The sequence below is a fragment of the Eleutherodactylus coqui genome, chromosome 7 (genome assembly GCF_035609145.1).
Source record: "Eleutherodactylus coqui strain aEleCoq1 chromosome 7, aEleCoq1.hap1, whole genome shotgun sequence".
NCBI lineage: Eukaryota > Metazoa > Chordata > Amphibia > Anura > Eleutherodactylidae > Eleutherodactylus > Eleutherodactylus coqui.
Genome location: NC_089843.1, coordinates 178,790,821 through 178,818,475, shown reverse-complemented (window position 1 = coordinate 178,818,475; position 27,655 = coordinate 178,790,821). Strand labels below are relative to the sequence as shown.

The 27,655-nt window shown below is 44.2% G+C and overlaps 1 protein-coding gene across 1 annotated transcript in view; it reads right to left on the bottom strand.

The window, feature by feature from the left end:
* The window catches only part of SNCA (synuclein alpha), an 86,674-nt gene that overhangs the window by 13,744 nt on the left and 45,275 nt on the right, over positions 1-27,655 (bottom strand). Inside the window, exon 5 of the mRNA XM_066574897.1 lies at positions 926-1,009. Within this exon, the coding sequence (XP_066430994.1) occupies positions 926-1,009 (84 nt within the window). The remainder of the gene's footprint in view (positions 1-925; positions 1,010-27,655) is intronic.

Below are 27,655 nucleotides of genomic sequence, written 5' to 3'. Positions count from 1 at the left end.
ATGTTCTATCTTTTGTAGGTGCGTTTTTACGCGCGTATATACGCGCGTAAATACGCCCGTGGGTTTTTATGCGCGTATATACGCGCGTATTTACGCCCGTGTGACTAAGGCCTAACGTGGGCTAAAACCGCTTCGTGCTTGAACAGTCACGGCAGCGCAAAAAAAGTACAGTAGAGGAGCATTACACACACGAGAAGATGTGATAGCGCCCCATTCTGAGCGCAATCACATCATGATAACATGAGCGTGAATATGTCACGCTCATGGGAAGGAGCCCTTAGGTAAGGATTTATTAAGGAATAGGGGAATAAGGGCATTTACATAGAAAGGTCCATCAGACATTTTCATCAAATCCTGAATAAATCTGAGTGTTTGAGCTCCTCTGTGCTTGATGTACAGCCAAGTCAGTAGAGTTCTGCAGAAAAGCTGCATCAAACACTCCATATGTCACACCATTTACTTGTAGCTTTGCATAATTTCTTTTCTGTGTATATCACTATGGTAACAGCTACAATATACAGTAACATTAATCTGGATGCATCTGTTACTGGTCATTTTGGGTCAATATGTGCATTTAAAAAATCATCAAGTTTAATTTAGTAATAACAAAACAGGAATATGTATAAACTACGTCATGAATAAGAAACGTATTCATAGGCTGTGTAACCATCGTAAAAACATCAGCAGTGAAAGTCTATACATTTGAGTGCGACTGAAGTTAGAGAGATACTTTGATACTTTTTTCTTTTCAAGAACCTGAAGAAAATAATGACACAATGTTACATAACCGCGTCGAGCAGTCGGTGTAGGTCCTTCTAATTAAAGGGTTTATGGAGAAGCGTCTGCTTCTTTTCTGGAAGAATTGTTAGTCCTATCAATGGGCTATGTCTGGTATTGTAGTTCAGTCTTATACAAGTGAATGTACCTGCGGGGGCATTTCATACGTCTCATTGAGATTCATATTATCTGTATGTTCCAAAATTCCCTCTTGGCCAAATCCTTCTTCATTCTGAAATAGAAAATAATAATATACAGGATCAATATGAAGAAGTCATTAATATGCACAGCGCTAGTAAGAATTTGCACCATTAATAAGTTGAATCATCCTCTAGAGAATACTACAGTATTTCTTGAATTGGTGAGACATCTCAGAAAGGAACAGAAATAGAACATGGGAAATCTTTGATGTATTTTAGGTTCTAACACAGCAGTCAACCAGCCAGCACTGAACACATCGAGTGCTCACTAGCAATTTTTTCCAGGATGGATTTGGTGGTAAAATATAAACTTTTGTAATTATGATGTTGCTGAAAAATAGGTTTAAAAAGAGGGCTAAAAAAAAAAAAGATAGCTATTGATCTAAGAACATTCTAGAAACTTACAATATACCAGAGTCTACAAATGGAGTACAAACTGGCCCCATACCTGGAAATACTACCAAACCCCAAAGAGTGAAAGTTCCTGAGCGGCTATAGACTGAACACACACTGCCTTGCCATTGAATCAGGGTGGCACAAGGAAGGACTAGAAGCAATGGGATGAAACTGAAAGGGAGGAGACACAAATTAGATATTAGGCAGTGAGGGTGATCAATGAGTGAAACAGGTTACCATGGGAGGTGGTGAGTTCTCCTTCAATGGAAGTCTTCAAACAGAGGTTGGACAAATATCTGTCTGGGATGATTTAGTAAATCCTGCACTGAGCAGGAAGTTGGACCCAATGACCAAGGAGGTTTCTTTCAACTCTACCATTCTAGGATTCTATGAAATACAAGGCCTGGGAGAACAGACTGTGCCAACTGTGTGATCAGAATGTTGTAGAAGATGAGGCCCATTTCTTGCTTCAATGACCCAAATACTCAGCAGAGAGGGATTCACTTCAAGAGACTCTCTGATCTCTTCCTGGATCTTAGCTCCATGGAGGATGAAGAGAAACTCTACATCCTGCTGGAGGAAGAGGAAAACACAGGGACCACAACAACACAATACGTTAGTGCCTTCCATAGATTGAAAATAAAATGATATGTCATGGATAGAGATGAGCGAGCATACTCACTAAGGACAATTGCTCAAGCGAGCATTGTCCTTAGCGAGTATCTCCCCGCTCGGAAGAAAAGGTCGGCTGCCAGTGCGGGTGAGAGGTGACTTGCGGCGGTGAGCATGGGGTGGCGGGGGGGTGGAGAGGGAGAGAGAGATCTCCCCTCCGTTCCTCCCCGCTCTCCCCCGCAGCTCCCGGCAGCCAAATCTTTTCTTCCGAACGGGTAGGTACTCGCTAAGGGCAATGCTCAATCGAGTAATTGCCCTTAGCGAGTATGCTCGCTCATCTCTAGACATGGACTTCTATGCTCCCCCTATCTCGGATGCGTGCCTATCATCCAAATGCTCAGCCCCAATTCCTCAAATCTATGTCTTAATCACTACTCTCCACTCGCTTGGCAATGCTACTGGTAATGTTTATTTGGTCCTGCCAGTAAAGCTTCTTTGAATTTCAATTTGATCTATTGCGGCTTCCTTCACATGGAGTGCATCACCTGGTCATCTGAATCCAGATTTCTGTTTCTCCATGCTGATGGTCAGAATTTGGTGCAAGCAGCATGAATTGAAGAACCCTTTATGTAAGCTGTTCAGAGCATATTAGTACCTCCATCTAACCTGTGGCAATTGCAAGAGCCTATCCTGTCTGCATGGGCCAATATCCCTGTAGAATACCTAGTGAAATCAATGCCCTGACGAATCGCCTAGGTTTTGAAGGTTCTATGGGTATCTAGAATCATTCTACATTGTCATCTCTTGCCTTGTAACCTACCGTGGGGCAGTTCCTGCATCCCACTGTACATGTACAGTGTTTGTAACAGGGGGGCTTAGAAGTTAAGCCCCTCGAAACTCGAGTGGGATTGTGGCTCTAGCTGACAGCTGTGGTCCCATTGCAGCTACCGAAAGTGGATGTAGCTCTGATCCTGGTCATTTAACCTTTGAAAAGCTGTGGTCAATGATGACTACGGCATTTAAATGATTTTGAGCCGCCTTCCTTATCTCATCACTTCCCCATGATACGATTGCAAAGTACCAACAGCTGCCATGGTTTCTGGAGACCAAATAATGCCGTCAGGGTCTGCCATCTAAGGTGGTCCTAATAGGCATTGCTGCTAGTAAAGAAGTTGGCAGTTTGAGATAATACACTGCACAGCATACAAATAAATGTTTGCAACATCTGTAAGTAATGCTATGTATAATTATCTAAGTGATTAAAAAAAGGTTTTCACGTAAAATAAAAATCACAATAAAAAGTAAAAATAAAAAATTGCCAATAAAACAGAATTTACTGTGGGAAAACTGCAAAAAATACAACAAAACGGGTTCTCTACATTCATAACGACCGCTAAAGTTATTAATAGTGTTGAGTAAACTGGAACAGCTGAACTCTGATTCAGGTTGAACTTTGCTAAAACTGCGGTTTGGCACGAACACAAACCTCAGGGAGTTTATCTTGGCTTAACCCACTAAAATCTCGTTCTCCTCCAATATTAAATTGGTTATACACCAAGTTAATATTAATCAATATCCTATCCTGCAAAAAAAAAAAAACAACAATCTGATACAGCACCTCAGATGGAAAAGTCTCTGAATGCATCGAGGCAAGAAACATTTTTTTGAATGATAAATGCTTTTTACTGTGCAAAATAGTAAAATCCAAAAACACAAAAAATTTGGTATCTCTGCAATTATATTTTCCGACAGAGTTAGGTTAACATATAAATTATACCGCCCAGTGAAAGGTGCAAGTCAATGTCAGACTTGCAGTTTTTGTACAGCTCGACTAAAAACGCAACAAAAAGCTATTTTAAAGTTGTCTGTATCTTAAAATAGTACCAATGAAAACATCAGCTAATCCTGCAACAGAAGTCCTCACACAGTTCCATAAATAGAAAAATAAAAATCTTTGGTCTCTCTGAATATGACCATGAAAAACACTTTTGTTGAGCAAAAGTAATAAAACATAAAAAAACCAAAAACATGAATTTGATATCACCGTATTTGTACTGACCCGCAGAATAAAGTGAATGAGTTATTTATACCACATGGTGAATGCTGTAGAAACAGAACCTTACAAAATAATGGAATTGCTGTTTTTGCCCATTTCGACCCTCCCCCAAATTCCTGATGTACTTCACACAACTTACATACACTCCCAGCCTCCTGTAGTGTCCCAGAGGGACCTACGGTATAGTAACGCCTTCATGAGTTCTGAAATGCCTTGCTATGGGCTCCTATATAGGAGGTAACGGTCGTAGGAGAGACCCTGTCTTTCTACTTCGTCATGGGCCATAACTATTCTGCCCGGCAACAGCTTGATTTCATTGGCTGTTGGCTATAGAAATCCCTGATTGGTCGAGGGGGGGGGGGGGTCAAGGGGGCGGGAGAAGAAAGAAGCCTGGGAAAATGAGTAGGGCGAGGCAGAATATGAGGGGAGGGCTTTGTAAAAAGGGTGGGAACAGACAGGAAGTAAGAGGAGGGAGAAGTGGGTTGTCATCGGGACATGGAGGAGAGAGGAGGTATGTTGCAGCACAGCAGCAGTTAACATTTCTGCTCTACCAGAAGAAATATAAAAGCAGTCAGGACAAGCAGGGAGTGGATTACAAGGATCTGTGAGTTGTCCATCCAACAGTGAGTTGTACGAGCTGCTGTTAAATGCAAAAAACTAGGGAAATTGCAAGCGTCTCTGAGTAACTCCACCAGCTAAGTAACTCTATGTAAGACATCCTTCAGATAACTAGGACTTAAGAGAGTCGTTCCCTGAGTAACTTCCAAATAGAGAGAAAGAGTGTTGAAGAGGAAAACTGTATGTGATATTCTGTGTAAGGAACAGTGTTAGTGCTCAACTGCATAATCAAGTCTGCATCACTATGAATTGTCATTTTGTTAATGAACTCTGAAAAGTGCTTAGTAAATTGTGTACCTTCGGTTTACAACACAAGCTACATGGACTTGTTTCCATTATTTCGCCACCATTCATCCAAGTTCATACCCAAAGGTAATGGCGTCATGTGACAAAACCATTTATTTGATCTGTTGTTTTCCTTCTGCAAGTTCCACTGCACGTGAGCGAGCTGGGACATTTTCCCACCATTGTCGGGAGAGATCGCAGAGCCAGCCGTGACACTCCTTGTTTCCCCGTGGTCTCCCCCACAACAGCCGACCTCTGCTCAGACGCCACAAGCCTTGGTGTCCCGAACAAGATCAATCATCTCTGCGATCTCATGCACATTGGTGCGTTAAAGTTGTGGATTTAAAGGGCCAGCGCACCACTTTAAAAAAAGGCATCAGAAAGTCTGAATTGTTGTTTAAGAGCTGTTTAAAATGTCTTTCCCCTCATGACTTCTATCTTTACCCTCTTGCTGTATAGTAAAAAGTGGAAATTCTTATTGGAAAATTGGAAAGAGCAGCAGCCCGGGTAGTCAAAACATGGCCACCGGGAGCATAAAAAAAGCTGTATAGGATATTAGTGAGAGACTGCAAAATATCTTTGATGTTCATATAATGTTGGAGATTAAGAAACATTTCTTTAATAGAGATGAGCGAACGTACTCGTCCGAGCTTGATATTCGTGCGAATATTAGGGTGTTCGGGATGCTCGTTACTCGTAACGAGTACCACGCGGTGTTCCGGTTACTTTCAGTTTCCTCTCTGAGACGTTGGCGCGCTTTTCTGGCCACTTGAAAGACAGGGAAGGCATTACAACTTCCCCCTGTGACGTTCAAGCCCTATACCACCCCCCTGCTGTGAGTGGCTGGGGAGATCTGATGTCACCCGAGTATAAAAATCGGCCCCTCCCGCGGCTCGGCTCAGATGCCTTGTGAGTTAGCTGAGGGAAAGTGCTATCGTGCTGGAGTTGCTGTAGGGAGAGCGTTAGGAGTTAGTGTAGGCTTCAAGAACCCCAACGGTCCTTCTCAGGGCCACATCTAATAGTGTGCAGTACTGTGTTAGCACTGTATTTATTTATTTTTTTTCAAAATTGGATCTGCAGAGCATTGCGCCCTGCAATAGGGACAGAAGTGGTGGTTAGGCAGGGAGAGTGTTAGCAGTGAGTGTAGGCTTCAAGAACCCCAACGGTCCTTTCTAGGGCCACATCTATCCGTGTGCAGTACTGTCCAGGCTGCTGTTAGCAGTGTTGCATTTTTTTTTTTTCCTCAAAACCGGCTGTGCAGACCATTGCACCCGGCATTAATACTACAGGGATAGAATTGTGTAGGCAAGGCCAGAAGACATACATTATTCATTGAATAGACGCAGTGTGGCTTTTCCTTTGAAAAACAAGGGAAAAAATTCTATTTTGCCTGCCTCTGACAGTCCTCAGGGCTCTGGGTACGTGTGTGCTGCGTGCAGAACGTTAAAAAAAATCAGACGCAGCCAGCTACGTTTTACTGCAGGCTTGCGCCAATTTGTTTCCTGCATGGGAAATCCCTGATCTGCTGTAGCGAATAACTTTGCATCACTGCAGTTCTCTGACACATTTGCAGGGCCACAACACAGTTATTAAACTTAGTAGTATTCATTGAATACACGCAGTGTGGCTTGTCCTTTGAAAAACAAGGGAAAAAATTCTATTTTGGCTGCAGGCTTGCGCCAATTTTTTTCCTGCATGGGAAATCCCTGATCTGCTGTAGCGAATAACTTTGCATCACTGCAGTTCTCTGACACATTTGCAGGGCCACAACACAGTTATTAAACTTAGTAGTATTCATTGAATACACGCAGTGTGGCTTGTCCTTTGAAAAACAAGGGAAAAAATTCTATTTTGGCTGCAGGCTTGCGCCAATTTTTTTCCTGCATGGGAAATCCCTGATCTGCTGTAGCGAATAACTTTGCATCACTGCAGTTCTCTGACACATTTGCAGGGCCACAACACAGTTATTAAACTTAGTAGTATTCATTGAATACACGCAGTGTGGCTTGTCCTTTGAAAAACAAGGGAAAAAATTCTATTTTGGCTGCAGGCTTGCGCCAATTTTTTTCCTGCATGGGAAATCCCTGATCTGCTGTAGCGAATAACTTTGCATCACTGCAGTTCTCTGACACATTTGCAGGGCCACAACACAGTTATTAAACTTAGTAGTATTCATTGAATACACGCAGTGTGGCTTGTCCTTTGAAAAACAAGGGAAAAAATTCTATTTTGGCTGCAGGCTTGCGCCAATTTGTTTCCTGCATGGGAAATCCCTGATCTGCTGTAGCGAATAACTTTGCATCACTGCAGTTCTCTGACACATTTGCAGGGCCACAACACAGTTATTAAACTTAGTAGTATTCATTGAATACACGCAGTGTGGCTTGTCCTTTCAAAAACAAGGGAAAAAATTCTATTTTGGCTGCAGGCTTGCGCCAATTTTTTTCCTGCCTGGGAAATCAAATCACTGGTAATACACCATGCTGAGGGGTAGGGGTAGGCCTATAGGACGCGGGCGAGGACGCGGAGGCCCAAGTCAGGGTGTGGGCACAGGCCGAGCCAGTGCGGTGGCCAGGGGTAGAGGCAGGGCCAGACCGAATAATCCACCAACTGTTTCCCAAAGCGCCCCCTCGCGCCATGCCACCCTGCACAGGTCAAGGTGCTCTACGGTGTGGCAGTTTTTCACAGAGACGCCTGACGACCGACGGACAGTGGTGTGCAACCTTTGTCGCGCCAAGATCAGCTGGGGAGGCACCACCAACAGCATGCGCAGGCATATGATGGCCAAGCACCCCACAAGGTGGGACGATGCCCGTTCACCGCCTCCGGTTTGCACCACTGCCTCTCCCCCTGTGCCCCAACCTGCCACTGAGATCCAACCCCCCACTGAGGACACAGGTACTACCGTCTCCTGGCCTGCACCCACACCCTCACCTCCGCTGTCCTCGGCCCCATCCAGCAATGTCTCTCAGCGTAGCGTCCAGACGTCACTAGCGCCACAGTTTGAGCGCAAGTGCAAGTACGACGCCACGCACCCGCACGCTCAAGCGTTAAACGTGCACATTGCAAAATTGATCAGCCTACAGATGCTGCCGTATAGGCTTGTGGAAACGGAGGCTTTCAAAAGCATGATGGCGGCGGCGGCCCCGCGCTACTCGGTTCCCAGTCGCCACTACTTTTCCCGATGTGCCGTCCCAGGCCTGCACGACCACGTCTCCCGCAACATTGTACGCGCCCTCACCAACGCGGTTACTGCCAAGGTCCACTTAACAACAGACACGTGGACAAGCACAGGCAGGCAGGGCCACTATATCTCCCTGACGGCACATTGGGTGAATTTAGTGGAGGCTGGGACAGAGTCAGAGCCTGGGACCGCTCACGTCCTACCCACCCCCCGAATTGCGTGCCCCAGCTCGGTGGTGGTATCTGCGGGGGTGTATGCTTCCTCCACTAAACCACCCTCCTCCTCCTCCTACGCAACCTCTGTCTCGCAATCAAGATGTGTCAGCAGCAGCACGTCGCCAGCAGTCGGTGTCACGCGGCATGGCAGCACAGCGGTGGGCAAGCGTCAGCAGGCCGTGCTGAAACTACTCAGCTTAGGAGAGAAGAGGCACACGGCCCACGAACTGCTGCAGGGTCTGACAGAGCAGACCAACCGCTGGCTTGCGCCGCTGAGCCTCCAACCGGGCATGGTCGTGTGTGACAACGGCCGTAAGCTGGTGGCGGCTCTGCAGCTCGGCAGCCTCACGCACGTGCCATGCCTGGCCCATGTGTTTAATTTGGTGGTTCAGCGCTTTCTGAAAAGCTACCCCCACTTGTCATACCTGCTCGGAAAGGTGCGCCGGATCTGCGCACATTTCCGCAAATCACACACGCACGCTGCCACCCTGCGGACCCTGCAACATCGGTTTAATCTGCCAGTGCACCGACTGCTGTGCGACGTGCCCACACAGTGGAACTCTACGCTCCACATGTTGGCCAGACTCTATGAGCAGCGTAGAGCTATAGTGAAATACCAACTCCAACTTGCGCGGCGCAGTGGGAGTCAGCCTCCTCAATTATTTACAGAAGAGTGGGCCGCCATCTGCCAGGTCCTTGGAAAATTTGAGGAGTCTACCCAGGTGGTGAGCGGTGATGCTGCAATCATTAGCGTCACCATTCCTCTGCTATGCATCTTGAGAAGTTCCCTGCAAAGCATAAAGGCAGACGCTTTGCGCTCGGAAACAGAGCCGGGGGAAGACAGTATGTCGCTGGATAGTCAGAGCACCCTCCTGTCTATATCTCAGCGCGTTCAGGAGGAGGAGGAGCATGAGGAGGATGAGGAGGAGGGGAAGAGACAGCTTGGCCCACTGCTGACGGTACCCATGCTGCTTGCCTGTCATCCTTTCAGCGTGTATGGCCTGAGGAAGAGGAGGAGGAGGAGGATCCTGAAAGTGATCTTCCTAGTGAAGACAGCCATGTGTTGCGTACAGGTACCCTGGCACACATGGCTGACTTCATGTTAGGATGCCTTTCTCGTGACCCTCGCGTTACACGCATTCTGGCCACTACGGATTACTGGGTGTACACACTGCTCGATCCACGGTATAAGGAGAGCCTTTGCACTCTCATTCCCGAAGAGGAAAGGGGTTCCAGAATGATGCTATACCACAGGGCGCTGGTGGACAAACTGATGGTAAACTTCCCATCCGACAGCGCTAGTGGCAGAAGGCGCAGTTCTGAGGGCCAGGTAGCAGGGGAGGCGCAGAGATCAGGCAGCATGTACAGCGCAGGCAGGGGAACATTCTCCAAGGCCTTTGCCAGCTTTATGGCTCCCCAGCAAGACTGTGTCACCGCTCCCCAGTCAAGGCTGAGTCGGCGGGAGCACTGTAAAAGGATGGTGAGGGAGTACGTAGCCGATCGCACGACCGTCCTCCGTGACGCCTCTGCCACCTACAACTACTGGGTGTCGAAGCTGGACACGTGGCCTGAACTCGCGCTGTATGCCCTGGAGCTGCTTGCTTGTCCTGCGGCTAGCGTCTTGTCAGAGAGTGTGTTTAGTGTGGCTGGGGGAATCATCACGGATAAGCGTACCCACCTGTCAACCGACAGTGCCGACAGGCTTACACTCATCAAGATGAACAAAGCCTGGATTTCCCCAGACTTCTCTTCTCCACCAGCGGACAGCAGCGATACCTAAGCAATACGTAGGCTGCACCCGCGGATGGAAGCATCGTTCTCTCTCACCATCCAAAACGGGGACATTTCTGCTTCATCAATCTGTGTATAATATTCCTCCTCCTCCTCCTCCTGCTCCTCCTCCTGAAACCTCACGTAATCACGCCGAACGGGCAATTTTTCTTAGGGCCACAAGGCTCACTCATATAATTTTTCTAAACAATTTTTATACGTTTCAATGCTCTTAAAAGCGTTGAAACTTTAACTTGAACCAATTTTTCGTTAAACTGGGCTGCCTCCAGGCCTAGTTACCACTTAAGCCACATTAACCAAAGCGATTAATGGGTTTCACCTGCCCTCTTGGTTGGCCATGGCCAATTTTTTGGATGTACATTAGTACTGTTGATACAGCAATTTTTGTGGGCCCTCGCCTACAGTGTAATCAAATGAATTTTTAGCCCACCTGCATTACAGCTGACGTTACATCCGCTGTGTTGGGCAATGCAATGGGATATATTTATGTACCGCCGGTGGCTTCCTGGCACCCACCCATGCTGTGGGTCCACAGAGAATTATAAATGCATCTGTTTCCACATCTAAAGAACCCCAGTCAGACTGGGGCATGCAGTGTGGGCCGAAGCCCACCTGCATTAAGCACGACATTACTACCTCAGCTGTGTTGGGCAATGCAATGGGATATTTTTATGTACCGCCGCTGGGTTCCAGGGAGCCACCCATGCTGTCGGTCCACAGGGACTTCACAATAGGGAGTTGTACCTGCCTGTGTCTATGAATTAAAAAACGCGGTCTGACTGGGGCATGCAGACACCTTGACAGAATGAATAGTGTGTGGCACATAGGTTCCCCATTGCTATGCCCACGTGTGCAGCTCCTGATGGCGGTGGCACAGGATTATATTTCTCATTGCTTCTGTACAGCATTGTGGGCTATCGGCCCGCCCCTTTTAGGGTCGCTGCCTAGCCGTGCCAACCCTCTGCAGTGTGTGCCTGCTTTTCCTCTGGCAGACGCACTTATAAATAGACATGAGTATGGCGTGGCATGAGGGCAGCTGAAGGCTGGGCATGGACAGTTTGGTGTGCGCTGTGGACACTGGGTCGTGGGAGGGGGGGGGTGGGCAGCATGTAACCCAGGAGAAGTGGCAGCGGAGTGTCATGCAGGCAGTGATTGTGCTTTGTTGGAGGTAGTGTGGTGCTTAGCTAAGGTATGCATTGCTAATGAGGGCTTTTCAGAAGTAAAAGTTGTTGGGGGGGGGGCACTCTTGCCGGTATTGTGGCTTAATAGTGGGACCTGTGAACTTGAGATGCAGCCCAACATGTAGCCCCTCGCCTGCCCTATCCGTTGCTGTGTCGTTCCCATCACTTTCTTGAATTGCCCAGATTTTCACACATGAAAACCTTAGCGAGCATCGGCGATATACAAAAATGCTCGGGTCGCCCATTGACTTCAATGGGGTTCGTTACTCGAAACGAACCCTCGAGCATCGCGATAATTTCGTCCCGAGTAACGAGCACCCGAGCATTTTGGTGCTCGCTCATCTCTATTCTTTAACAAAAAGCAAAAGCCTGGTGAATCTCTCAGAGAATATGCTCTATTGTTGCAAGAGGATATGAAAGCTGTAGTTCATCCAGACCCTAAAGAAGCTGATAGTTCTGATCAGGCATTAAGGGAGCAGTTCATTGAAGGGACACTAACTGAAACCCTCCATAGTCAATTAAAAAGGTTATCTGTGCAGCACCCTGAAAGTAGCTTCATAGAGTTTACGGAGTTAGCCATTCAAGTACTTGGAACCGAAGCCCAGCTGGCTGAAGTAGATGACTCTAAACCCTGTACTGATCTACCAGGGAAAGATAAGTTGCTCCACTCCTGCAAACGAGAATTGTTTCGACAAGCTACACAAGTACACGAGCCTCTGCAGGAGATGCAGCGACAAATGGCTGAGTTGACTTAATGTAGCTACTCTTTGTAAAAAGCTGTGAGAATAAGACTTTATCTCCCCCTCCAGCAGTCCCTGAATGCAGGCTCTTACCTGGGTTACCACGTCCTTACTCTAATCATTGCCATAAATATGGGCACCAGGAAAATACTTGCTGGGCTTTAAACAAACACCTCCCAGGCAGAAGGACTGAACAAAGACTAGGTCCAAAACTCTCTAATGGGATTTCTAAATGTGTTGGCCCTTGTCCGGAAATAACTTTATGTGCGGATAGAATTCCTTTGCCCTACTTGTTGGATACGGGGTCTCAGGTGACTACTATTCACAATGTAGATTTTTAAAAGTGCTAGTCACCAGATGTGTCGAGTTGCCCACTGAAAAAAATTGATTAATATCATAGCCAGTAATGGACTACCCATGCCTATAGTCAAGGATTTGGGAGCCCACAGTTATTGCAGGAGGAGCTGAGATGCACCGACAGGGCATTCTTGTAGTTGATTTCCCTGATAAAAAATGCCCCTTTCATCACGCTAAGAATGAATATTCTCCATAACTGCTATACGGAAATGGTTGAAGCGTTACAGCAATCAGTTCCCGCAGCATCTCAGACTCAGTATGTTGTGTTGAGAAGAGCTATCAAGGCGTTGTCAACACACCAAGAATTTTCAAACCCAAAAGGTCATGTGGGTAGGGCCAGAATCAAAGATGTGAGAGCAGTTATGGCACCACCCGAATTGGAATTTTTGTTGTGTTGTCAAACTCGCCCTGGTCTTCAAGGTAAAGAGTATGAGGTGTTTGTCGAACTTGTTCACATCGACAGACCTTTCTTTCTAATGGCTGCCAGAAGTCTAATCAGAGTCACTAATAGGAAAGTTCGGATCCACCTTATAAATATCGGAAATGTACCAGTTCATCTAAAATAACATATTTCAGTAGCACAGGTCTCATTGCTATCTCTCGAGGATGTACTAGATTGTGAGGAAGATCAGGTGTCCCAGGGTGCCCAACAAACTAATTCAACTTCCTCCAACCAGAAGGCCTGGGTCACTTATCTGCATATAGGAGAGGCGCAGACCCCCGAGAGTCAAATTCTAGGCGTGAGAGAGGTAGCATTAAAAAAGCAGGCTGCCTTTAATAAACATAGCATGGATTTCGGCTGTGTAAAAGACATTTCTTATACCATACCCACTAATGGTCATGCCCAATTAAAGAGCGATATTGTCCTATACCGCTTTCTTATCAACAAGTCAAAGCCATGATCAAAGAAATGAAGGATAATTATATTATCCAGGAAAGGTATAGTCCATGGGCTGCAATCATTGTACTGGTGAAAAAGATAATAGTGTACAAGAAAAAAAACCTTTTTCACTGTGCTGCAATGGATCAGCCTCAAAGTTTAAAACAGGAGGTAGATTTTTTCATAAGTTAAGTCAAAATTTATTTACATAAAAAGGAAAATAAGAGGCAATAAAATACCTCTATTAAAAAGCAAGGTAATATGCAACGTGTTTCGGCGTCTCAGACGCCTTTGTCAAGCATACAATAACTGGTGAAAAAGAAGGATTTTGTGTAGAGTATCACAAACTGAACAATATCACAAATAAAGATGCATACCCATTGCCACGCATAGAAGGATCTCTAACCGCTCTGGGTTCTGCTGCCTATTTTTTTACTTTAGACCTCAGTAGCGGCTATTGGCAAGTGCCTATGAATGAGTTACATTGGGAAAAAATGGCTTTTACTACTCCCATGGGATTGCTAGAGTTCAATTGTATGCTGTTTGGACTCTATAATGCCCCTGGCACATTCCAGAGGCTGATGGAACGATGCCTAGGACACAAAAACTTTGAATCAGTTCTACTCTATTTGGATGACGTGATTGTGTATTCAAAAACCTACAAAGACAATTTGCAGCACCTGAGTGATGTCTTTTAAATGTTGGTAAACTATAGTCTCAAAATCAAGCCATCCAAATGCCATCTGCTGCAAACGCAAGTCTAATACTTGGGACACATTGTTAGTGCTGACGGTGTGTACCCCGATCCAGAAAAAACAGATGCAGTAAAAAAAAAAAAACTGTCCCACTCCCAAAACTCTGAAGACTGTTTGGAGCTTCTTGGGTTTGTAAGCTACTATAGGCGATTCCTCCTTAGCTGCTCCCTTGCAAGAAATGCTGAGGGGACATTTAAAGAAACTGCATAAAAGACCTCTCCCCATTCCGTGGGAGGACGAGCAAGAGCAAGCGTTCCAGACACTTTAGAAAAAACTGGTAACACCCGCAATTCTAGCATACCCAGACTATATTCTATCCTTTAATTTGTAAACTGATGCTAGTTTCAAAGGACTAGTTGCTGTGTTGAGTCAGGTACAGGAAGGGAAGGAAAGAATAGTCACTTATGCAAGTCACTCTTTAAAGGGTTCAGAATGCAACAACCAAAATTACAGTTCTTTCAAATTGGAATTACTTGCATTAGTATGGGCGATAACTGAAAAATGTAAAGATTATTTGGCAGCTGCCACATTTATAGCCTATACAGATAACAAACCTATTGCTCATTTGAACTCTGCAAAACCAGGTGCCTTGGGACAAAGATGGCTCTCCAGGTTAGCCAAGTTCAACTTCCATGTCAAATACCAAGCAGGCAAATCAAATACCAATGTTGACGTTTTCTCTCGGTTACCTGAAGCAGTGGACTGCTCCCCTGAGAAGGATTAGTGGGAAGAAATAGAAATACCCAACTATGGAGTACATCAAGCAAAATAATTTGGTATTTCATCTGCTAATTCATCTAACAACTCACCAAATTCGTCTGACACCCTACAAAGATAACTCTTGTTATAGCAAGATAGTAGAATGCTCGGAGATTTAGAAGAGTACTTTTTGTCTGGAACCATTCCCAAAGGAATTACCCATAGAGCTTCAGATCCAGAACTGCAACGCTTATGGAGGGAAAGCAAGAGACTGTTCCTAAAAAAAAAACTTTATTTTGAGAAATTCTACAGACCCTATATCTGGCAATCGTATTCACCAAATTCTAATTCCACAATGAGATGCAAGTCAAGTGTTAGCCGCATATCATGATCAACCTGGCTATCTCGCATACATAAAACAGAAACTACCATTAGACAACATTTCTACTGGATAGGAATGTGAGATGACATTGACAAGTGGTGCCTGGAATGTTCTGTTTGTGAAACTCAGAGGAGAGCCAAAAATGATCAAAAGGCTGCTCTTCATCCCATTGTTGCCAGTAAACCTCTTGAACTTTTATCTATTGATCATCTCAAAATAGAAGCTAGTTCCTCTGGATATAGCTATGTTCTGACACTTATTGATCATTATACCAAGTTCACCGCCGCTATCCCAGTTAAAGACTTAACCGCAAAAAACACTGCTGCAATTGTTTGGAGACATTTCATTCTCTGTTATGGTTGCCCAGAGAAAATCCTGTCAGATAGGGGTTCTGTGTTTGAATCTAAACTGTTCCATAAACTTTGATATATACAAATGTCAAAAGTTGAGAACCACCGCCTACCACCCTCATGGTAATGAACTTTGCGAAAAAGCCAATCAAACCGTTTTGGACTTGTTAACTATTCCACTTCACCAGAGAGCTCATTGGCCTGATCTACTTCCTGAATTGATTAACACCTAAAACAATACCTCACATTGTTCCACAGGATTTACCCTGTACTATTTGATGTTTAAAAAGGCAAGGTAAATTACCCGCAGATCTAAAACTAAGAATCCAAGTTTCTGACTAAATCCTTTGCCCATCACGGAATGGGTCCAAGTACACCAACGTTGTCTCACGGAAGTGCAAAACATTGTAAATACTCGCTTGGAAGGTGCACAAAATAAACAAGCCAAAGATTTTAATAAAAAAGCTCATGCTACACCTGTCACATCCACCCACGATGTGCTGTATTTGTAACCCGCAGATCTCGCACAATAAACACACAAGCTGCGGCAAAACAATAATAAACCAAAAAACATGGGAACTCTTTCCCTATCTAAATAACCTCAGGAACGGGACCTGCCTAAATGCAGGCAATTTGCCCTGATAAGGACATACCTGACCTCGTACCTCGGCCCTTAGTTAACCCAATGTGAGACTGGGGAAACATAAGAAACGCAATAGAAAAGAAACAAACTTAGCTTAGATGCAGCAAGCAAATGAACAATCCAGAAGAGAGTTCTGACTAAGACCACAGTCAAAGCTAGACTGAAGATTCAATGGCAATTCTGTCCCGCATCAGCCAGACTAAATAGCTGTGGCAATTACCCACAGGTGCGACTTAAGCATGTCTCACGTTATACGCAACCACTAGGGCAAGAAAATGGAGAACCACCTGCTAAACCTGCATCAGACTATTAGCCTGGCAGCAATGCCAGAACTGCCGCAACAACATCTTTGCAAATTGGCAATGGAGTATGGTTGCGTAAGAAACACTGCAGCAGGAAATTAGACTCTTGCTGGAAGACACAACCATACACTGTTTCACCTGTGCCTTTAATTAAAAAAGGACTATACTCTATAGAGCAACCCAACAAAAACTCTCAAACAGTACACCACAACCGTCTAAAGTTCTGTTATTACCCTCTCCTTCGGAATCAACAAACTCGGGAACAGAAGTTGACACAAACTCGGAAAATGAGATGGGCCAACCCTAAAACACTGCATGCCCCACAATATAAATTGCCATGCCAGTAAAACTCCAAACAAAACTATTACTTCTTATACCACAAAATGAATACCCTAAAGAGTGTAGTTTACAAAATGAGATCACTTTTGTATCGGACCCACTGTGCTGGGTATGCCAAGGGTTGTGCAAAAGCGACATAGCATCCAAAAATTTTGCCAACAAAATCTGAGCTCCTTTCCTTCTGAGCCCCGCCATGTGCAAAAACAGCAGTTTATGTTCACACATAGGGTATTTTTGTAATTAGGAGAAAATTTGCCTATTTCATTGCCCCTGTGACAACGAAACATTTGAACCTAAGCCTACATATTTTTGGAAGGATTTTAATTTTTCATTTTCATGGTCCAATGTTAACACAAGCCCCCAAATACCTGTGAGGTGAAAAAATGCCAGTACCAAGAGGTCTAGCAAGTCTTCCTGGGGAAAAAATCATATTTTATCCTTTTTAATTATGGAAATACAGCAAATAAACATAGAATGACACAACATATGTTCCTAAGAGATGGTGAAATGTCTTGTTTGCTTCTGACAGCTAGGTCACATTATGTAGTGTAGGTTCTATTTTAATGAGAACAGACAAGGAGAGATCTTACGAGGTCCCTAGAGTACTGGAGTCCGTTCTACATTAGAGAATATATAGTGTTTTTAGTGCAGCAGGCAACATCATTGAAAGTAAAATGTTGAATTCTACATTATTACTATAGTATAGTGTTGGACTGGGTTGCAGATGGCCCACCAGTAAAATTCCCTCTGGGGCTCACTGTACAGGTACAGCGCATGCAAATATTATCTGATTCATGACCCTGTCTCCACAGAAATGTATGGAGAATGTGTTGGGCAGCAACTGGTGCACTCCTGTTCACCTTTTAGGTGCAGATCTCAGAGGTAGCATTTACAGCATATCTTACAATGGCCAAAGCATAGGCGAAAAATGCACTGACACACAATTTTATCATAAAGCGGAAGAGTTTTAGCTGTGTGCACCTGTATTTATATTGCAGCTAATGTACTCTGTTATATGCCAGGCATGGGGAGCTGGTGGCCCACTCCTGATCAGGGCCCTCTGGGGGCATCCTAACCAGGGCCCTCTGGGGGCGTCCTAACCAGGGCCCTCTGGGGGCATCCTAACCAGGGCCCTCTGGGGGCATCCTAACCTGGGCCCTCTGGGGGCATCCTAACCAGGGCCCTCTGGGGGCATCCTAACCAGGGCCCTCTGGGGGCATCCTAACCAGGGCCCTCTGGGGGCATCCTAACCAGGGCCCTCTGGGGGCGTCCTAACCAGGGCCCTCTGGGGGCGTCCTAACCAGGGCCCTCTGGGGGCGTCCTAACCAGGGCCCACCATTGGATCCTCTGGTTTCCCTGAGGGACAGTCAGAGCCTGCTATAGTATATCTAATTAATGTTGGTGGCATAGCATTTTATACAAGGCAAGGCATTGCAGAATGTTAAAAGAGAGTTACAGCAAGCATTCATTGCATAGCCGCCTTACTACATTAACATTTCTACAACATCAAAGAGGCAGTAAGTGAAGGTATGGTATTATTTCAATCTATATATATAAAGACGAAAGCCCTCACTGACTTACTCACTGACTGACTGACTGACTCGCCACTAATTCTCCAACTTCCCGATGTCGTAGAAACATGAAATTTGGTAAGAGCATAGATTATGTCCAAAATAGGAAAAGTAAAGGGGTCCCAACTCAATTATTTAATTCTAGCGCAAAAGAATTAGCGTCAAAATTTTACGTACATAATCTAAATCTCTCATTTCCCAATGTCATAGAAACTTAAAATTTGGCACGAGCATTGAAAATGTCATAAATAGGAAAAGCTAATGGGTCCCAACTCAATAATTCAATTCTAAGCGCAAAAGAATTAGCGTCTAAATTTTACGTACGGAATCTAATTCTCCAACTTCTCAATGTCATAGAAAGTTGAAATTTTTAGCACGAGCATTGATTGTGTCATACATAGGAAAGGCTAATGGGTCCCAACTCAATTATTCAATTCTAAGCGCAAAAGAATTAGCGTCCAAATTTTACGTACGGAATGTAATTCTCTCACTTTCCCGATGTCATAGAAACTTGAAATTTGGAACGGGCATTGCTTATGTCATAAATAGGAAAAACTAATGGGTCCCAACTCGATTATTCAATTCAAGCGCAAAAGAATTAGCGTCCAAATTTTACGTACGGAATCTAATTCTCTCCCTTCCTGATGTCATTTTATATAAAGGAAATGTCGCATGGTTGCCTCCACGTGGTGTTTCCTGGGTAACGCAAAGAACCATGCAAAATGGTGAACATATTTTTTTCCTGGTATCTCTAAAGTAGCCACGACTTCATAAGATTTTCCGTGTGAACACCAGATAAACACCAGCACCAAATTAACTCGGGCGAAGCCGGGTATATCAGCTAGTATTAGATATGGGCAATGTTAGATTTGCTATCAGAAATCATGAAGAATGTCTGTGCTGTGAGTCATTCTGCTATGACATTTCTCAGCATTGGGAACAGATTGGCAGCAGTATTCAAGCCAGCAAAGCACAATGTCCACTTATTGTGGCTGACCCCAGATCCTATGCAGTGACGGCTCAGAAATATGAGAACAACAAGTGGGGGTGGAGTATTTTAAGAACTGAGTATTGTACAATACTGCATATCAACAAGTGTGGATATAAGTTTACAGCAGTAAATTCTCCTTACAAAAAGTGCTGCTTCACACGGACATATCTGCACGTGTTTTTACCCGCATAAAATATATGTGTGCAATATGCAAAGAATAGAACCCATTAATATCAAGGTTTTTTTTTAACATGAACATTTTTTTTTAGCACATTTTGGTAACGAGCAAAAAAATTGGACCTGCTATATCTTTCGGCGTTTTTGCGCAGAAGAGGTCCCCATAGAAGTCTATGGGAGGTGAGCAAATGCGTAATTCCATGAAAGAAAACACATGTGGACCTCATAAGGCTAAGTAGCTTTTAAATCACGGCCAGGGGAGTTTCACGTACGCATATGAACAGGCGGGCAATTCATCCTTGTTCACTGTGCAAATACATTGTGCTGAGGCAGATGTATATGATCATAGGCTCATCTGAAGATGGCCTAAGGCCGACTTCACATGGGTGTATGTATATTTGCACATACCTGGGTGTATAGTGCTTTTATGGAATGAACGATGCTTTGCTGTGCACGCATCAGCTTATTTTACTGTACTTTTCATGCTTGCAAGACATGTTCATTTGCGCACAGCAAACAAAGGCCGTCTGATTAAAATAGCTAATTAGTCTTAGGCCGCCCGCAGATGGCCGGGTCGGATCCCGCTGCGAGAATTCTCGCAGCGGGATGCAGACCCGTGCCCTTGCAGAGGCCTGCGGCTTACCCGCTACTGGCGTCTCCGAAGCTGTGATATGCCGGCTGCCACCCAGCCAGCGCATGCGCAGAGCGGAGCCGGCGGCGCTTCCCTTACATTTCTGTGTGTGCCTCTGCAAGACCTGCACAGAAATAGAACTTGCCGCGATTTGTTTTCCGCGCGTGATTTCACGTGGACAAACCGTGGCCGTCTGCCTAGGATTGCGTATTCTAATGCAATCCTATGGCAGCAGCCACAGGCTGAAATTCAGTGAGAAATCCTGCCGTGGAATTTCCGCCAGTGTGCAGCGGGCCTTAATGAGTTCCAGATATGCTCTTTTTCCAGCAGTATTTCACAGTCTTCTTGTGTATTGCGTGCACATTTGCACACTCCCCATTGACCTCTGTGGGGACCTTTGGTTCACAAATATGCAGAAAAATAGAATGTTCTTTTTTTTTTGCGCGCACATAAAATATGGAACTATGTATGATCCCATTGAATTCAATGGATTCTATTCTCTGTGTATTGCGTGCTGCTAATATGCCGATGTGAAGCCAGCCTAAATGAGATGTGAAATAATTATAGCAATCTAAATCATGCATATATAGAATAGGATATAACTGCAAGAAAAATGAAGAAATACTCTGCAAGCTGTCCAGCCCCAGGACAACGGCACAGAGACATAACCTTACTGTGACACTAGATGATAACAGAAGATGTCAGCTCCTGCGCCTCAAGTATGAAGCACTATGATAGTAATGGTTGGAAGAAAACTAGTCTCTTTACACCGAAATACCCCATCGGCATGGTGTCTTTTAATACTTACTAGCCATCATTGGAGCTTAAAGGGGTATTCCCAGAATTGACGTTCAGGCTGTATTCATGTGTGGCAGTAGGGATGCAGTAAAAACTGCACCAAAAACTTCAGAAGCAAAACTCTGCATTTTTTCTGTGGTTTTCAATAGGGTTACGTTTACAATTTCTTTTTCCAATGGCACATTCTGCAGAGAGCGGAGTACAAGCATTCCTGTGATTGACGAGAGTCCCAGCGGTGAGACTACAAGCAATCATGCTTGTGGATTGGATAGGTGCTAAAAGTTAATTCTGAGAGTACCCCTTTTAATGTATTATATGGTATTACAGTTAATTATAATTATATAGTTATTATAAATGCAGTTGAACCAATATTTTACATGGACCTTCTACTGTAATTTATATTCAGTAAGACCAAGTCCATGCTTGAAATCTATTTTTCTAATACACCTCATAAAACCATCATTTCCCATTTCACAAATACAGCATGTATAGCATCTGTACAATCTAAAAGCTCAATGTGACTCCTAACCTGCTTAGGAACTGCATTAAAGTCACCCTCTAAGTTCTACAGTTCTTTTTTGCAGCATTTTTCCAGGGGTCTATGGGACTTGTTAATGTTAAAATCACATTCCACAAAATCGCGATTTCGCAGTAAATTGCAATTTTGCCGCGATGCGTTTCTAACATTAGAGAGCCCCATAGACACCTGGAAAAAAAACACAGCAAATTCGCAAACGCTACTAGGTAGTCACCCTTAGGGCTCAGTCAGGCAAGCAAATTTTTCATGCATTATAGGTGCAGGAAAAAAAATTGCACATCTCGTGTAGAAAAATCACGTGTTCTGGTGCATTTGCACTCGCATGTCCTATCTTTTGCAGATGCAAATTGTTTCTGCTTTTGAAAAACGGACATGTGACCGCTGTCATTGGAAAGCATTGGTTTCAATAGATCTGCTTTGAAAATGCTATATACATGCGTGAAAAATTAGTTTGTCTGATCCATAATACTGTAACTGTGAAGGAGAACCAGGATTTTTGAGGAACTGACTATCAAGTACATTGGAAAAAAACGTCTGCAACAGATTTCTTAGGAAACCTCACTAAGATCCAGGGAAATATGACAAGGTATTTAGTCACTCATTTATCTTCCTCCACCTTCCCAAGGCAGAGACATTTTAAAGAGTACTTTACTTTCAGAAAACTTTTGACGTCAGAGACCTTTTTAAAAGTATTGACTAGTGGAGGTCCCATTGCTGAGACCTCCGATGATCGCTAGAATGAGGGGGCTGCAGTGCTCACCAGCCCCTCCTCAACTACCATTGCTGGTTTTCAACTGCTTCCGGTAGCTGAAGACAACTTCATAGAGGTGTATAGGAAGCTTCTATACACCTCTAAAGGCTGTTTTCAGCTGCCAGAAAATGAGCGAACTTAGCCGAGAGTGCAAACATGGCAATATAAAGAGTCAGATTTCTGTACATTAAAGATCTTCAGAGGGGGACATTGGGGGAACCAGGGAGTGGGTGAGTATTAAAAATATATCACCTGCTGACTATTCATAAACTGGTGGTTAGAGTGTGGCAGACATGTAAATCACTGACTAAATATGTAGATACCCCTTTAGAAACTCCTCTGTGGGATAATAGAGCGCTCCCACATTTTGTGAATCTACCAGATAAGCAGTTCTGGGTGAATCTGGGAGTCCCCACATTAGAACATTTATATATTGACGGAGTGGTAGCCTCTTTTGAACAACTCCACAGCAGCTGTACCAAATACCTATGACTGGATTCTATAGATATTTGCAACTACGGCTCTAAACGTGCCTCTCTTACGGCACAATTCCCAGAACCAAGACAACCTTTTTCTCTGTACCCCCTGATAGGCATAATGCGCACTCTAGGCCCCAGGGGTCTGATATCTGTGTTGTACACCCATCTGCTGCAAATTTCCGATGCACCAGTGTCTGTGTTGGATAGATGGAAGGGACTTATCCCCTCCCTTTCTGGTGAGCAATGGGATGCTGCGAAATCATATACCATGGTATCACCAGTTGTAAACAATAAATTAATTCAACTGTATATACTTCACCAGTGCTACCTAACGCCGACTATTCTGTATAAAATGACCAGGGTATCTACCAACCAATGTCATCGATGCCGAGCAGCAGGTGCAAATTTGAACCATTTAATATGGAACTGCCCAGATATTTACGCATACTGGCGGGAGGTTACAGAATTACTAAGCCAGTTAATGGTGATGCCACTTCCACTTGACCCGATCATATGCTTGTTGGGTGTTTTGGATGAGGAGCTCTGGCAATTTCACGATTGGATATTCCTTGCTAATGTGTTGTTCTTGACTTGCAAAATGATAGCCTTATGCTGGATGGATAGGCGTTCCCCAATGCTCTCAATGAGGCAGAATATCAATAATTCCACTTTGCTGTATGGGAACATAGTCTATAAAAATAGAAAATGCCCAGGAAAATTCCACAAGGTGTGGCTCCCTTTCACCTCCCCTAATAGCACCATAACTTAGTTTATGGTGTTTTAGGGCCGTGACAGGTTCCCTTTAAATAATCACTGCACTTTGAGGTAATTTATGCTCATGTGATAGCCAATGTGATAATTAACAAAAGTACACTTTATTTACCTGAACTTATGTTTTTGTGGTGAAAAATCCCTTTAGCTACTATTGGTCTCCTTTCCTTCTAATTTGCCCTCCACTGTCTGTTATCATGTGAACCCTATCTCTGCTGATAGATATAATAAGGTATAACACATGAAGTTAAGGAGGGTGATGATTTATGTTGCCTATAGAAAAAGAGTGTATGGAGAAAGTGGGAGAGAAAAGCAGAAAGAGTTAAACAGGTATGCAGCTAGGGATAATTGTGTGTGATTTAGTGCCCCACTTCTACTGGAATCGCATCTACACTGCTCAGTTCTGTGTATAATGTCCTACCTGATGTATTGATATGAAGGTGCTACAGTAAGTAGAATCTGCTTCTTTCTCAGGGCTCATGTCCAAGACTGTGTTTTCACCGCATATTACGCAGGTGTTGAACGGACGCATGATATGCAGTGAGTGGAGTCCATGAAAGTCAGTGAACTTTCATTGATCAATGCACATGTGCATGTAGACACTGTATCAGTATGCACAAGAAATAGTTGCAGCATGCTGTATTTCTTTGTGTACCATGCAGCGTGAACCCCATATATTTGTATAGGCTGCGTATGAAATGCTGTCTATACGCAATACATTGATATGGGCAGTGTTTTCTTATGCATCCCTGCTCTGAAACAGAGCTGGGAATAAAAAAAAAAGTAAGTCACACTGCGCATGTCTGTGTGCATGTGATATGCGGCCATGTGCAGTCTGCACACAGCCATATGCAGTCTCTGCCAACTCTCTGCTGGCAGACCTGATGTTTACAAAATTGGTAAAATGCAACGGGAGAGACCGATAGCATTTTACCAACACATTCGAGAACATGAGCCCTCAAGATAAAGCGTATAGAGATCATCATAACAACAATCCCTCCGACAAGCTCAGAGAGAACTGAAAGCTAGAGCTGGAACCTACACTGGAGAAACTGGGGATAAATGCAAACAGCAAGTCATATAATGGCCAGGAATATTACTAGTCATGTATGCACATATCAGCTTGTTCTGAAAAGTCATCTGTAATTGCAAGTATACTTTAAAAGTTGAGCTTCATCTGCCAATTTTATCAGAGTGCAAAATGGGGATGATCCAAACACTATATATCAAACCTGGGGTGGAGGTGGGGGGGTGTACAAAATGTGTAAGAGTGGCTTCACACCTATGCCCAGTGTTCCACTTTCCTGCTCTGTTAAGGGAGCAGAAAAGGGCAATCCCTCGGCAAACAGCTCAGAAATTGGCCCCATTAAATACAATGCGGTTCGTTCAATTTCCGCTCAGCTGCCGGGCTTTTAGCCAGAAGGAAAAGCATTGCATGCAGCGATTTTTCTTCCAGTATTTTGAGCCAAATCTGCGGTGGAACCTTCTGACCCGAGGTTCCAACTTAGATGTGAAACGGCCAAAAAAGGGCTCCACAATACATATGGGCCTCAGAATATGCTCAATGTTATCACTGCATAAGAAGAATTCTAATAGTAAGGGTAAAAACACATGGACGCATGCGCTAATGCTCTCGCTGCTGTGAGAACTGTGGGCAAGAATATTACAGAAGCTTCTATCTTTTCCAATAGTGAAAGCAAAACCATTGAAATCAATGGTTTCATCTTGTCCCATTATGCAGCCGCATAACAGAACTAAAACATGCCCGTCATGGAACTGGGGTCTGAGAAACTGAAATACCAGCAACCCCTGTCCCTTCCTACTTGCCCCCCTAGGCTAGGCCCTAGAGCGACAACTGGACGAAGGTCCCTAGCCTCGCTAGGGATGAGGGGCAGAAATTCAGACCTACGGAAAAAACAAGGTACACACAAACACAAAGGCAAGTTGGGCAATCCGGGTCGGCAACTGGAGAATATGTAGAACAAAGGGGTCAGGCAAGACAAAGTCAGGTCCGAAGCAAGAGGGTCAAAAGCCGGGAATACAATCCAATAATACGGGTTTAGCCTGGAGACAAACATACACTGGCAACCACTGACAGGAACAGAGAGGTTTAAATGCTGTCAGAACTCCCGCCCCAGCAGCTGATTGGGGCGGGAGTCTGACAGCAGCAGGAGCTAGTCTAGAGCACAGGAAAGCCTGCCCCCAGCACTAACTGGCCGGGCGGAGATGGAGGACGCGTGCCCAGCTGCCATGACCATGGCAACGGGGCGTGGGACGGCGCCTGCCACATTCCTAGCAAGCCAGTGGAGAAAAGGGCAACGGCGTCCAGGGGAGGTAACCAGCACTGGGGCTCCCCTGTGCCGCAACACAGCCGCCCGGGTGATAGGACCAGCAGTGCGGGCACAGAAGCCCCGGGAGCCGCTGGTCCTGACAATGCCCTATGATTTAGAACCTGAATAATGTACCCAATGAGACCTAATCAAATGGATAGTAAGAATAGTGATGACACAATAGAAGCATAATAACCACAGTGATGTCATAGGATACAGATAACAAACACATTAGCCCACATATATCAATATATCACAACTTTTTCTGGCATATTTTACTCCAAAATAATGTAATTGGCCATGGGACACGTTAATCAACCATTAGTGCCAGAAATAAGAGCCTTTTGCGCCATGCCAACCTGCTTTTAAAAATGGAGTAAAAAGCGGCCAAGAATTGGCCCAGAATTAGAGACGTTTATAAAGTGCAACTTTTTAAAAATGCCTCGCAATCTCACTAGTCGGTAGGTTGTATAAAACGTGACTTCATTTCTCTGAATATATTGAAACATTTGGCAAATATATCAACAGTGCAACATTTGTGACAAATTTGTTACAAATAACACCAAATGTTGCCTCCAGCAAACTGACTTCAAAGAACCTCTGATAATAAATCTTGCCCACCGTGTCCATTAACTCGTACTTGGTATATTAACCTTGTAAATTGGTTTCATTATATTTCAGTTGTTGGCAAAGATTTAAAAGATAGAACATCTTGACTCTGCGGTGTCCATGATAACATTTAGCTTTATTTATGGCTCCTCTGATCCCAACGGTGTAACGAAGGAGGTCTCACGTTTAGACAGGACTAAAATAACCCACATATAAATCAAAGGGGGATGTTTACAAGTGCATTTAATTGCATCTCTTTATGTCCCTAATCTGTTATTATATTTGAAAGCTGTACAAGCGAATTGCATTTTACATCTGCTCTTTGGCCAAGATACTCCCTCGTGGACTGTGGAGGGAAATGTTTCTATGGCTGCATTCCAACTAATTAGAAATCCATCAATACCTCAACCTTTACTATAAGCGTCCTACATTCAGAAGCCCTTTAACGTTTCCCGCAGTAAGAAGATACAGAGATGAAATGCAATGTCTGTTAATAGAGAAGGTTTGCTGTTTGTCACACAGCCCACTGAATATACCATAATCACACACCTTGTGATGTAGTGGATCATGTCATCTGCTCAAAATACAAAGCATATGTCTAAATAATAAAACTGTTCAAATGCAATCACCTGCGTCTTTTCTACAATGTGATGGTTTTATTTAGTAGCAATAATGGAAAGAGACCTTTTTGTTTTTTTTGTGGTTACAGAGTATTGTATATGCAAGGGCTTGTCAAACTGGGAAGCGGGCATCACTTGCAAGTGCTCTAATCTTCAGCAGTCCTATAAAGTTGAATGGAGCAGCTGTGCGTAAGCTCCTCAAGACCCAAAATCCTTTCTCACCGCAGTTGATACAGTTTTCTAAAAACACATAGAACACCGATGAGTTTGACTAGCTCTCTGCCTCCAGTAAAATGTTAGGGTCCATGCAACAGCACCTTCGGTTTTGTTTGGTGCCACTCTAAAGACTGGCACTGGGCCGTGTTGACTTGTATAGACATCAAATTAGCCATTACTCTATCTCTCATGCAACCTGCACTATTGCAACACCTCCTGGGCCCAGGGAACCCTTAGCAATCATCTTCCCTTGGTCTTATCAGTGGACACATAACATCCAGGACTTCCTCACCAACAGATCAGCTCACTGCCTCAATCTTCTGAAAATAAAGGGACTATGTTACAAGCAACCTTCATCCACCCGAAAGCTGACCAAGGGACTGATATAAAGCATAGATAAATATGCCAACA